The sequence below is a fragment of the Pteropus medius genome, unplaced genomic scaffold (genome assembly GCF_902729225.1).
Source record: "Pteropus medius unplaced genomic scaffold, Ma_sr-lr_union100, whole genome shotgun sequence".
In the NCBI taxonomy this organism is placed as follows: Eukaryota; Metazoa; Chordata; class Mammalia; order Chiroptera; family Pteropodidae; genus Pteropus; species Pteropus medius.
In genome coordinates, this window is record NW_024351729.1 from 10,482,257 (window position 1) to 10,495,876 (window position 13,620).

Genomic DNA, 13,620 nt, shown 5'->3' on the forward strand with positions numbered 1-13,620 from the left:
GACACTTTCTCCCTTGCTATGATTCTAGAGTATTTTTTATTGCCGTGTGCATTTTCCTCTTTCAAACCTGGCCTGGCCACATGAGAAATTAGCCCTAGTCTCTGAACAAGCCAAAGAACTTATCCTCAGCAAATCTGTGCTTTTTTCAAAAAGTGTAAAGGACTATATCTTCGACACTGATTCTCTTGGTGCCCTTTCGGCCTTTAAAAACCAAGTTTTCGTTGATCAATCTTTAACCTATGGCTCTAAGCTCTATACTACAGGCAAACTACTAGCTACTAAAACAGGCTTTCGCATAGTTCACTTCTTTCATATATCTTTCATATTGGCTCAAAGATTATTACACATCTCTCTGGGTATGTTAAAAAGCAAGTAACAAATATTTATTTAGCTGTCATGTTGTGCAAAGAGTTCTATGGGAAGTACTAAGAATTATAAGATTTGGTCTCTACTTTCCAAAGACTTATAGTCTAGTTGGGAGTATAAAACACAAGCAAATAGAAAGAGCCTTAATAATGCAAAACAATGCTGATTGTCATATACAGACCCCATATTTTAAAAAATTCTTTGTTTTGACTTTCTCATACAACTTGTCTTCGATGCTTATGGTGGATAACCATGGATGGCTCTATTGTATTCCTTCATTCCACCTTCATTCTACCTTCACTCCAGTGTAGGAGATTAAAAATCTGAAAACATGATTTCCTGGGCTCTCTTCAAACTAGATTTTCAAGGTAAAGTGAGGAGAAGCAAGGTTGGGGAGACATGAGTGTTTCGAGCAGCCAGGCACAGATCTCGTGTCCAGTTACCGGCTTCATGACTGAGAGGGTGCTGGGGTGGCCTCAGTCACAGCAGCTTCCTGACCGCTGGATATTACCCATGATGTAGGCTCTTATGAATAGTTACTATTACTCGATTGCAGAAGTGGGATGAACAACAGGGTGGGATTAGGCCCAAATTTGGACAAGGTCCCATTTCACTTCAGGTTTGCTCAGGTTTTGTGCAAATCATTTAATCTCTTCATGCACTGATCTTTCCTCTTTGGGGAACAAGGACAACACCAGTGACTCTTCTTGCAGGCGAATACATTCCTGGAAAACACTACCACACTGCCCTTTAAGGGGATGAGGATCCTGACACTATCTCATAGGCCAATTCCCCAGAGTGGCATCCATTTACTCCAAGCACTTTGGAGCAAGAAATAAATTCCTGTATGCACTGAGGACACAGCCATTGAATAACATCTCTCTCTCTCTCTCTCTCTTTTTTTTTTTTTTTTTTGGTTTCATGTGGTTTCTATTTATTTACAGAGTGCCATAGTTATTCGTGATGCTTTACAAACCGTAAAAACAAGGTCTCCACCCTATAGAATTTACAGTGTAATTTAAACAGACATGCTGCATGGGCCGACAGGTCAGACATGCCAGGGGATGGTGTCGGTGTTATATAACGTGGGTGTGGAGGGTTTCTTCTTGATTTATAAATACTTTCCAGTCACAAAGGCCTTTCATCTAGGATCCCCAAGCACTCTAGAATAGCAATAACCTCGATTGCTTTCTAAATGCACTTTCCATAAACTGCTGTGGGGACTGAGTAAACGCTTTTAAATGTCTATTAATTGATCTGTACATCTGTTCGTTGTCCATATTAAACAGCACGGATGTAAATACGATGGTTTAGGAGAGACCTGCTTTTGGCTGTAGTCTGGCGGCCCAAGGGCCTGGTAGCCTTGCCACAGTGTTGGGAGGCCCAGATGGGCACCTGGGTAGTTTTTTCCAGGTGCGATGCTCACTCAGTGTAGACTCAGAAAGATCACTTCCTGGGGGCCTGGTTCGCCATTTATGAGTGAGTTCACTCTTCCAAGTCAGGTGAGCTCAGAGGAAGAATTTCTGCTGGAGAAACCTGGCTAAATTCGTAGGCTGACTGACAACAGTCATTCTCATTTGGGTGCCATTCGCTCCGTCGCTTATCACTTATGCGCTTATCACTTATGCTTCCTTACTCTGTTCCATGAGCAACTGAATTTTCAAAATGGCAACATTTACACTTCGTTGCAGATACTTTGGAGCTTCCCCTTTTATGTTTCATTCAGAGGACATTCCTGACCTATTTGACAAGTTCATTCAAATCCAAGGGAAAGCTGGCCTGGGCTGCATGGTCCTGAAAGTTCACTCAGAAGTTTATGAGCTGAGTGTCACTCATTCTATCCATCCTTTATACTGCTCTCAGAGTTATCTTTCTAGAATCACATCACCCCTTGCTTAAAAAAAAACAAAACAAACAAACAAACAAAAAACCTACCTGAAGAATAAAGTCCAAAGTGCTTTAGCAGGGTATATGTGGCTTTCATGGCCTTAGCTAGCTGCCCTATCTCTTCGGCTTCATTGCTGTCCACCTGACCTGAGGCTTTGGCTACACTAGAGAAGAAGCTGCCTATTCCCCAGAGGTCTCAGGCTTTTCTGTCCATGCCTCCTGCAATACCCTCCTTCGTCTTCCCTCCTTGCCATACACCACTTAAAGTTCACCTCTGTGATCCCTCATCTCCGGAGCCTTCCACGAGGCCCACCACATCCACCCCCATGGCACACACAGTCTGACTCTTTGCCTGGAGCACCTCCTTGTCTCCACCTTCATTATCACAGAGGTCGCATCGTCTTTCAGGTACTAGTTCACACACACCTGTTTTCTCACCCTGCGAGCAGCTCTTGAGGGCAAGAATTATGTCTCGCATGTAGTAATCGCTCTGTAAAGTTTTGTCGAAGTAGCAGGGAAGGGGAAGGGAGGGAGCAACTATAGCTCAAGACCCCTGTAAACTATTTGGAAACCTCATTTTGTGGGATTTGTCTCACCTGTTTTGAGGCCATTTCACAATAATGCTGATCAATCGGCTTTCAGATTATAAAGTGCTAGGTTCGGTTTTTTGTTTTCTTTGCTATCATTTTTTAAGATTTTAATTGTGGTAAATACACATAACATAAAATTTATCATTTTAATCATTTAAAATGTACAGTTCATTGGCATTAAGTCTATTCACCACCATCCATCCCCAGAACTTTTCATCTTCCCTAACTGAAACTCTGTACCCATTAAACACTAACTTTCCATTATCTCCTCTCACATCCCCTGGCAAACACCATTCTACTTTCTGTCTATGAACGATTACTCTAAGTATCTTACATCATTGGAATCGAACGATATCAGTCCCTTTATATTGGTTTATTTCACTTAGCCTGTCTTCAAGATTTAGCCATATTGTACCATGTGGCCAAATTTCTTTTCTTTTAAGACTTAATAATATTCTGTTGTATGTATATACCATATTTTGTTTATGTATTCATCTATCTATGGACACTTGGATTGTTTCCATATGTGGGCTGTTGTGAATAATGCTACTCTAAGCACGGGTGTTCAAATATCTGTTTGAATCCTTGATTTCGCTTCTTTTAGGTTATATGCCCAGAAGTGGAATTGCTGGATCATGTGGTAATTCTATGTTTAACTTTTTGGAGAACTGCCATATTGTTGGCTGGACCATTTTACATTCCCACCGACGATGTACAAATATCCCAGTTTCTCCACATCCTCATCAACACTTCTTATTTTCTGTTTTGTTTTGTTTTTTAATAATAGCCATCCTAATGAGTGTTAAAATGATGTTTATTGTGGTTTTTGACTGAATTCATTTTTGAGCCTCCGCATTCACTGTTTTGATTCCCCATGAGAAACCCAGTTAATCTAATTATATAGCACAACCTCTGTTTCTTCCTCATGAGACTTGAGCCTGCTTTCTGGGAGTGTCTCAACCCCAGAGAGAGATCTCGGAGGTCACTGGGCCTGTAGCCTGTTATACTGCTTCACACAGGTCAGCAGGGGAAACTCCCACAAGACTGACATAGAGGGTCAGCTGATAAATGACAGAGTAGGTTGCTTTTCCAGGCCGAAGCAGGCCGTAAGTCACCAGCGAAAACATCTTTTGTTTCCTGACACTCCCACCCCACCCCATCCCTGCCACCACCTACTCGCCCCTCCTGTCCTCACAGCATCAGCATCAAGGAGAACCAAGTAGCCCAGACCGTAGCAGTGTTTCTCAAAGGGAGTGTTACTAGCATTCGGAGTAGGACAATTCTTCATCATGCAGGAAAGTTCTACACACCTCAAAACATTCAGCAACCCAGGTCCCTGATTGGTAAATGCCAGTAGAGGCCTCTAGTCAATGTGGTTACTCAATGTCCACCCCCCACCCCCATCTCCCAAGTACCCCTCCTCTGGAGATGGGAGTCGCCCAGGTGAGAAGCAGGTACGCAAAGGAATTTGGAGATTCCCAGTATCTCAAACTCACTCATGCAAAGCAGCAACTACCATTAAGATCCTCGTGTCCAGTCAAGGAGATGCTGGGGCTTAGCCAAGGAAAACATCACAGGTTACTCTAGGTAAACTTGATGAGTCCTCCGACTCTGTTAATGGTGAGTGGACAGCGAAAGGCTCACATATCAGGAGAAAGGAGAAGACACTCTAAAAGCAAGAGGAGTACTAGAACAGAAAAAATATCACAATATGCAACACCCTCCCCCGCACCTCCACACACACACACACACACCCCAGCACTTGAAATCTGAGCCTGGTCCTTCACTGTCTGTTTGACCCTCCCTCCCCCAGGGCGTGAACACTGCCCTCAGCAGTCTCCGCTTTGCCTAGGCTGGTTTAAGACACTTTACCTCCCAGTGCTGCCATAGCAACCGGGAAACAACCTCCGCTCACAATGAAAAGGATGGTGCGAGGCCCAGATCTGTAGATGCACAGGCCGGTAACAGAGCAACGGGACCAGGGAACAACAAGGGCGCAAGCAAAGGGGAGAGAAAGGCTGCCCAGAGAGTAGCCCATCCAGGCTTGAGGGGTTTGGCTTTGCGGTTTATTTTTTCTCCTGACAAAGACACACACTGTCTAAACTGTGTGGCTGGTTGTTATTAAGAAGCTGCTGTACGAGGGAAAATGTATTTAATAAAAGGCCCAGTGTTTGTGGTCTCCTTGGGCTCCCTGCTGAGCTCAGGAAACCTTGAGGTGTGACCAGTTTTCAGCCTTCAAAACCAAGATGAACTGCCCTTGAGAAGGGTGGTCAGAGGGAAAACATGTTCACGCTCTCTCTCCTGAGCCGGGGACACGGGAAGCTGGTCCAGAACAAACAGAAGTTAGAAGTCTATTTTGAACCAGAGGTGAGTGTTACAGCTGAATAAAGGCACATTTGGGGGTATGGGAGAGGAACGCTCTATTTTTCCATTTGGGGCTGAGCCACGTGTGTTTGGGTTTGTTTTGTCAGTGAGGTGGCGGGGGTCTTTAGTATATCTTCCCTCCTTCCTGGTGAAACTCAGGAAGATAAGGTGGTTGGCCTGAAACACCGAGATTGCCTCTTAGGACCCTCTTCTTTCCCCTTGCCCATTGACGTACAGCCTCACTGCCTTTAGACTGAAGGAGATTCCGGATTATCTAGAATTTGGATGGCTTGGGTCATGACCAGAATTTCCACCTGGGTTCTAGGCAAGCTGATGGCTATTTGGTTTTCAGAAGCTATGCTCTGTGGTTGAAATGCTGTGTGTGTTCTTGCCATTTCAATGGCTTCCTTGAACTTTCTGGAATTCAACCCACAGGATTCATATTTAATATAGGCAAAAAATTTTCTCGTATTAGAATATTTAAAAGTGGTGGCAAAATTCCCTTGTCGTACTGTAACTTTACTTCATTGAATTCTGCCAGGAATAGGAAATCCACTGGGGGTACTTTGAAAATTTTTGAATCACACAGATTTCCATTGTCATGGTAGTTTGTCATGATACTTGTCTTTTGCTGTATTAAAAAACATATAGAGTTTCAAAAGACCTCTGTGGCCAACGGTATTTACTTACTTACAAGATATGTAACTACATTATAGCCTCCTAAATAGCCATATTAGATAAAGTTACATAGCATCTGGAATGTATAGAAATTCTTCCTGTATACAGCTGAAGTGATGGGTTGGAATGGCTTACTCCTCTTTAAACTGCCAGCTAGTCCGGGTCTGATTTCAAAGTTATCTGCTGCCCTTGATGATTCTGACTATTTACTTGCATACCAGGAAACTTTAACTGGCCTATAACCTACACTCGACCCTTTTCAAGCCTCCAGGCATGAGTGGTTCTCCTGAAAGTTACTTGGGGTAAAATAGAACTGTGCCATGGGTTCTACAAATTCTGAGATGTGGTGAACAAAATCAGTTGCTGAGAAGAGTGATTGTGTTCTGCGACCCCATGTGAGCAATTCAGAGAAAACCAGTCCTTAAAATAATGTCCAACACCTCGAGCATTTGCTAAAAGAAATTGCCATCCTCAGTAAATCAACACGGTGGTTTCTTTCTATTGCAGGATTACCTGAACTGGAAGTCCCCAGAAGATTACGTCCTGGTCAGCAAACCGCAGGATGAGGGCAACCCCAACCAGCACACATGGACCCTCTTTCTCCCTAAAACATTCAGTACTAGAAAGGGTGCCCTGATCCTCTATTCAGAAGGTTTAGCCATATCAGCATGGACACCCGAAGAGAAGAGAAAAGGCCCCTATCGCTCCAAAGGCCACAGGAAGAGGCTGGATCTTGAAGTGCACACACTTCGGGACCTCAAAGAAGCCATCCTGGCATATGGAAGGAGGCAGGTAGGCAAAGCACTGTCCCAGGTTCGGGGAAGGCACTGGTCTGCGTGTCTAGAAATTCAGATGTAGCTCTGGCTTGTAAGTGTTTCTCAGACCCCAGGGAAAGTCAGAAACTCTCAGACCTCCATTTTTACATCTCTAAAATGGGATTGTACTCTTGGCCTTATCTGCCACACACACAGTTGTCACAAGGCTGAAATGAGATGATGTTTGTGAAAGGGCTTTGAAAAGCATAAAGGGCTATATTATTGTCATTTTTTGTTTTGTTTTGTTTTCCTTTTCATTAGAGTAGCACAAAGTCCTTTTCAGCATTCAGACAGATCCAGGCGAGCAGATGTTTCATCAGAATCCTTGAAATCCTGTCTCATAGCCACAAGCAGCAGCGTCACATCTCCAATGTCAGCATCTGCAGGATAAATTAATGACTTTTCCATTCTGAATTTAATATTCAGGGAAAACCCCTGTGCTCATTTTTCTGATTCATACTTTCGAATAGTCTATGAGATGGACACATGGCCCCTGCTTTATATAACTGCATGCATCAGCCCTGTGGTTGAAGCCATGAGAGAGGCTAGGAAGATGTATCACTTTATGAAATTCCAGGTTACTGATGGTGGGTTAGTTTAAAAGTTTAAAAGTCTCTACTGGCTTCTTATTTCCCACAGGATAAAGTCATTAGCTACTTATACCAGGCCCTTCGCATACTGACTTTCTCTTTCATTTTTAGCCACATCTGCCACTTATTCTCCCCGCTCCTTTAATTCCCATCCCCTACCCCTAACCCATGGATGTCACCGTTTCCTCCTTAAAAACTGAATCTCTGAAGGCGGAGCGTCCCCTCCCAAGGTCCTGTGGGTACGGTCCGTGGCTCCCCGGTACTTTCTGCATGCAAAGCAGACGTGCTAACCACTACACTGTGGAGCCACCTCCTGCCACTTGTTCTTACCTCTGTCTTGACTATCGACCCCTCAAGTTCCCACCAATGTGAATAGCTTACAATTCCCCAAACACTCGATGCCTTTTCATGACTCTATGCTTTTACATGTGCTTCTACAGCAGGAAAACTCCTGCTCACCCTTCAAAATGCAACTCAGATGGCATCTCCTCACCGAAGCCTTTTCCCACTTCCGTAGGCAGAGTTATCTCATTGCTCCCTCCTCTCTAAACATTCCCATACTATCATGCATTGTGATTTATCTCTTCACCCATCTGTTGCCATCTCCTTGAGTGCAGGGACAATGTCTAAATCACTTTCAGAAAATAGCGAGTATCCATAAATGTTTTTGGAATGAATGAATTGATTATGCATGATAATTTCAATGTTTCTTAGATCATCTCTCAGTATCATTTTTGAGCAATGTATCACCTGCCCTTCCCTAGGCAGAGTTTCCAAAGGAAAAATTCCTCTGCCCCTTTTCCTTCTTTCAAAATACAGAGAATCTTAATGATCTTGACCAAATGCCCAATTGTCCTTTGTCTTAAAATCATAAATTCTTGGGTGGTAGGAAACAAATTGTATTGAATGCTCATTATTATCTTATAGCTATTATTTTATTTAATCTTCACAACGACCCTGAGAAATACGATTTTTCTTGCTCCGTTTCATAGATGAAAAACTGAGGTTTGGAAGAGTTAAGTGACTTGGCCAAGGTCTTAAACCTTGTAAATGACAAAGCCAGTATTCAAACCTGGGACTGCCTACCTCTCCAGGACCAGCATGCTTTGCACTTTGCCTTGTTGTCTGTGGACTTGGCCTCCAGAGGTAATTGCGCCAGGCCTTGCCCTATTTGCCCTGACATCTATTCCTCACCCTTACCTTACTCTGCTCTGCATCACCATGGGGTTGACCACAGGCTACATATACTTCCACAAGCATCTGTTTTAACTGGCTTTGCCAATGGAAGACATTGGAAGGAGATTAGAGAAAGAGAAGAAAAAAGCAGGGTATTTCTCCCCTTCCATTCAACCTGTAGTGGTGAGAAGCACCTACATTACCTCTGTGGTACAGCTCCCAACAGACAGGCCCACTGTAGCTCCAGGTTCTTCCAGGTGATACCACCTGCTCTTCCTTCCGTCTTTTAGTTTAAGAGTGGTGCTGGCTTCCTGAGGTTAGTAATCTCAGTGTTGCTTCACCATCTTTTTGGCTTCTGAGCTCTCCTTCTGTGTTTAATTAAATATTTAGAGTGGTTTCTGTTTTCCTGGCTGAACAGTGATACGTAGGCTAACTTACTGCCCAAAGTAAAAATACCTTCCACAGCTTTCACATGCTTGTCTATATGGCTTAAATATTTCAGGCAACAAGGATCTTATTACTTTATAAAGGAGATGAGTCTTTAGGGAGAATGGATTTATTTTTGGTTACACTTGGGCTTAGTGAAAAAAAAGTTCCCATTGTTCTGTGTTATTCATCACATACCTGAACAAAGCAGAACATTGTGGTCCACCCCAAATGGATAGAAGGGAAATGATGTGAAGAAATCAACAAGAAAACAACAGGTTGAGAATGGTAAGTAACAAGGCATGAATTTATGATAGAAGACATGGTAGATTAAAATAAGAAAAGAAGCAACTCAAAAGGGGCTTAGGATTTTTAAAAAATGAACATCTGAGAAGAGGAGAGTTCTGGAAACTACAGAAGACCATCTAATTATGAAAACTGCAGACCAGTAAGAAAGTTTCTAAATCATAATATCTGGTGCTGGGAAGGCTATGGGGAAATGAGCTGTCTAATAATTTAGGAGCGCAAATTCACATGACATTTCTGAAGGTATTTTTGCAAAGCCTTAAAAAAGGAGTGATATTCTTTGATTCGGCATTCTACTTTTAGTAATTTGCCTCAGGAAAAAAAATCAGAGATGAGCCCAAAGATTTGTGCACAAGAATATTTACTGTGGAATTATTTATTACTAAACAAAATATTGAAAATAACAAATGCCCAACAATGAAACATTGATTAAATAAATTATGGTCATATAATAGACTTTGGGTCAGAAAAGAAAGTCATGTATTAGTGAATAACATGAGAAGATATTCATAGTATTTTTTTGAAAGTAGGTTACTAAATAATATTCATCTAATAAAAATACCAATATTCATTAACATTTTCTTTGAGAATTTATTATGTTCCTGCCACTCTTCTAAGTGTTTTCCGTGTATATCTCATGTATGCTTTCTATGAATCCTGGGGATATATACTATTATGATCCCATTTTAGAGGTGAGTAAATTGAAGCACAGAAAGTTTGACTAATTCACTCAAGATTGTACAGCTGGTGCATAACTGCACCAGAATTTGAGACCAAGCAGTATAGAAAACACCACTTCTCTAATGTAATTTCAGTTCTTAAAAATTATACAAGCAGACAGATACACATCAAAATTTAACCATGGCAGGTGGGATCATAAATCATATTTTAACTCATAATATCTTTTTACCAAACATTATTTTTTAAGTCATGGAATTTTAAAAATAAAATTAAAATATATGGCTTTGAAGGGAGTAAACAGTGAAAGAGAAAGCAAGGTTGACCCTAGACAGCCCGGAGGGATCAAGAAGGGAAATGGAATAGAAACAGTGCTGTAAATTGAGCCCACCAAAACCACACCATCTGTTCTGCAGGCTCAGTATTTCCTTGTCCAATAGCAAGTTCAAGAGTTAAAAACACCATACTCATAGTAAAAAAAGCCAAAATGGGGAGGAAGAAAAAGTGGGGGGATGGTTAGTGGATAAAGTAGTGTTGCTTACGGAAGTATCTGTACTGGCTGAACTGTGAATCCGGAAACCTACAAAACATAGGCTCCATTCAGACCTGTGAGAATTGAAGCTGTCACAAGGAAGTGCAATTAAATTTTTAAAGCATCTCACATCATCTCCAGTTCTATATATGGATCTAATGACATGCATGTGGCAATTTGTCTAGGTTTTATGGCTCAACATACACCTACTCTTTAACTTTCTTGATGACCCAACTTCCTAATGTACAAAGGTAATGCTAAGTCGAGAGGCTAGATGTCAGAGTTCTCATACATCTAGATACATGCAGATATGTTGCTTTTTTTTTTTTTAACAAAAGGAAATATTGTTCAACATTCCCAAAGTTAAAACCATTCTTTTTGAGGCCTTTAATTCTTTGGCTTCTAACAGTGAAACATTGATTAAATGATGCATTAAAAATAATTTGTTTTAGAAGTTTAATTTACAGAATATCCCATGTCTCTATCTCATTGAGGGATAAACAAGATTTAAATTACTATTACTGATTTCAGCCAAGGTTGTATTGCTTCTACCATCACCCTTATAAATGTGGTTATATTTAAAAGTATCGTCAACTATGTTCCACTGAATATGTCCCTACTCATTCTATATTGCCTCATTTCTCCCTGCATCTTGATATTCAAGTCGCTCAACTCTAGTTGGAGTTTTTAGCCAATGTCCAACCCATGAAGGTACCTTCAGGCTACTATTTTATCGAGTAATATTGTAAGAAATATGTTTTTGAGTAGAGTTTATTTTTCCATCCTAAATATGATGGCTCATCATACAAAAGAGAAAAATAGATAAAAGTAGGAAGAATAATAAATTATCCTTTTGCCAAAAATCAAGAGGATGATCTTTTTGCAGGTCCTAATCAAAAACATGCTACTTGTTTGACAGTGTCCCCAAAAAGTGATCGGTGCTCTGATGGCCATCAACAAAGTTTTGGGTAGCACCGAAACTTAGCAGCAAACAGGAGAAAGATTGACTTGACTACACTCCTTTTGCCTAGTGTCCTTCATTTGAGCAGCTCCTGAGCACCTGTACTTGGAGCCTTTAATAAACCTAGAAATAGGAAATATCAGGAGAGAATTATAGGTCAACCATGATAATGAGGTCAAAGGTATTGTCAATATAGCTAAATATTATTGAGTGCTTAGTGTATGCCAAGCATTATATCTCTATAACCTCACTCAATCTGCACAAGCTTATGAGCTGGGTACTAGTATTACCTCCATTTTGTAGGAGGAAAAATTAGGGCTTAAAGTTAATTAACTTGCCCAAAGGTACACATCTAAGTTGTGGAGCTAGGATTTGAGCCCAGACAACTGATTCCAAAACCACACTCTTAACCCCTAGAGGGCCTGATTTTGAAGATTCCACATGCTCCAGAGAAAAGAAGCATCTCTCCTGCTTTAACAGCATTTTAAAAAGGGATCTGGGTCTTCCAATACATCCCTTAAAACCCTTTACAATTCTAAGAAACAAATTAGATTTTTATTAAAATCAATCGGGGTTATATGTGACATGTTCATTGTAAGTAATGTATATGATCCCGTAAACCACTAGTTTTCTAGACTTTATGTACTTCATCCATTGGTTGCCTTGTATAACCAACTGTTAAAGAATATTTATAATAAAGGCTAACACTTATATAACACTGTTATATTCATTACCATTCTAAGCATTTTACACTTATTATCTCATTTAAAATCCTCACAACTTTATAAGGTGTGTACTTTTTTTATTGCTGTAACATATAACATAAAATTTACCATTTCAATCATTTTAAGTATACAGTTCAGTAGCAGTAAGTATATTCACATTACTATACAACCACTACCACCATCCATCTCCAGAACATTTTTCATCTTGCAAAACTAAAACTCTGTCCCCATTAAACAATAATTCCTTATTTTCCCCTCCCCATCACCTAAGTATCTCATATGAATGGAATCATATAATAGTTGATTCCTTTTAGTATTTTGTGACTTGCTTATTTCACTTAGCATAATACCTTCAAGATTCATTCATGTTGTTTTAGAATTAATTTCTTTTTAAAGCTGAATAATGATCCTCTAAATGTTTCTGCCACATTTTTATTTTTTATTCATTCATCAGTTGATGGACATAGATTGCTTCCGCTATTGTTTTGGCTATTGTGAATAATGCTGCTTTAAACATGGGTGCACAAATACCTGTTTATGTCTCTGCTTTTAATTCTTTTGCATGTATACCCAGAAGTAGAATTGCTGGTTCACCAAATAGAATACCAAATAGAATTACCAAGTAGAATACGGTAATTCTATTTTTTAATTTTTTGAGAAACCACCATACGGTTTTCCATAGCAGTCTGCATCATTTTACATTCCCATCAGCAATGCACAGGGTTCCAATTTCTCCACATCCACACCAACACTTGTTATTTTCTGTTTTTTTGTTTTTTTTTTTTAATAATAGCCATCTTAATGGGTGTGAAGTGGTATCTCATTGTGATTTTGATTTGGATTTCCTAACAAGTAACATTGAGCATCTTTTCATGTGCTTATTGACCATTTGTATATCTATTTGGAGAATTGTCTATTTAAGTCCTTTGCTCATTTTTTTCAATTAGATCATTGGTTTTTGAGTTGTAGGAGTTCTTTATGTATTCTGAATATTAATCCCTTAGATATATTATTTGCAAATAGTTTTTCCCATTCTGTGGGCTGCCTTTTCACTCTGTTGATAGTGTCCTTTGATACACAAAAGTTTTAAATTTTCATGAAGTCCAACTTATCTATTTTTTCTTTTCTTTTTTATTTTTTTGGTGTCATATTCAAGAAATCATTGCCAAATTTAATGTCATGAAGTTTTCCTCTATGTTTTCTTCTAAGAGTCTTATAGTTGTAGTTTTAAGTTAATTTTTGTATATAGCATGAGGTAAGAGTCCAACTTCACCTTTTTGCATGTGAAGTGTGTACTTGTATCATCCTAATTTGACAGAGGAAGAAACAGACAAGATGGGTCAAGTAATTTACCGAAAGTCATGCAGTAAATGATGGAACCAAGATTCAAACGCAGGCAGACTGAACTCTCATAGGAACTGGAGCTTAAGTTTTGTTGTTTTCAATTCTATTTGCTGTACCTTTGCTTTTGTGACATATGGCTGGTCAAATATTTCACATAAAATGGTTTGGTCAGGAATCAAACC

The 13,620-nt window shown here is 40.1% G+C and overlaps 1 protein-coding gene across 1 annotated transcript in view; it reads left to right on the forward strand.

Moving 5' to 3' along the window:
- The first annotated feature begins 4,588 nt into the window (after positions 1–4,588).
- Positions 4,589–13,620, forward strand: part of KIAA2012 (KIAA2012 ortholog) — a 95,543-nt gene continuing 86,511 nt past the window's right edge. Inside the window, exons 1-2 of the mRNA XM_039844463.1 lie at positions 4,589–5,210; positions 6,393–6,677. Coding sequence (XP_039700397.1) covers positions 5,127–5,210; positions 6,393–6,677 — 369 coding nt within the window. The 5' untranslated portion in view covers positions 4,589–5,126. The remainder of the gene's footprint in view (positions 5,211–6,392; positions 6,678–13,620) is intronic.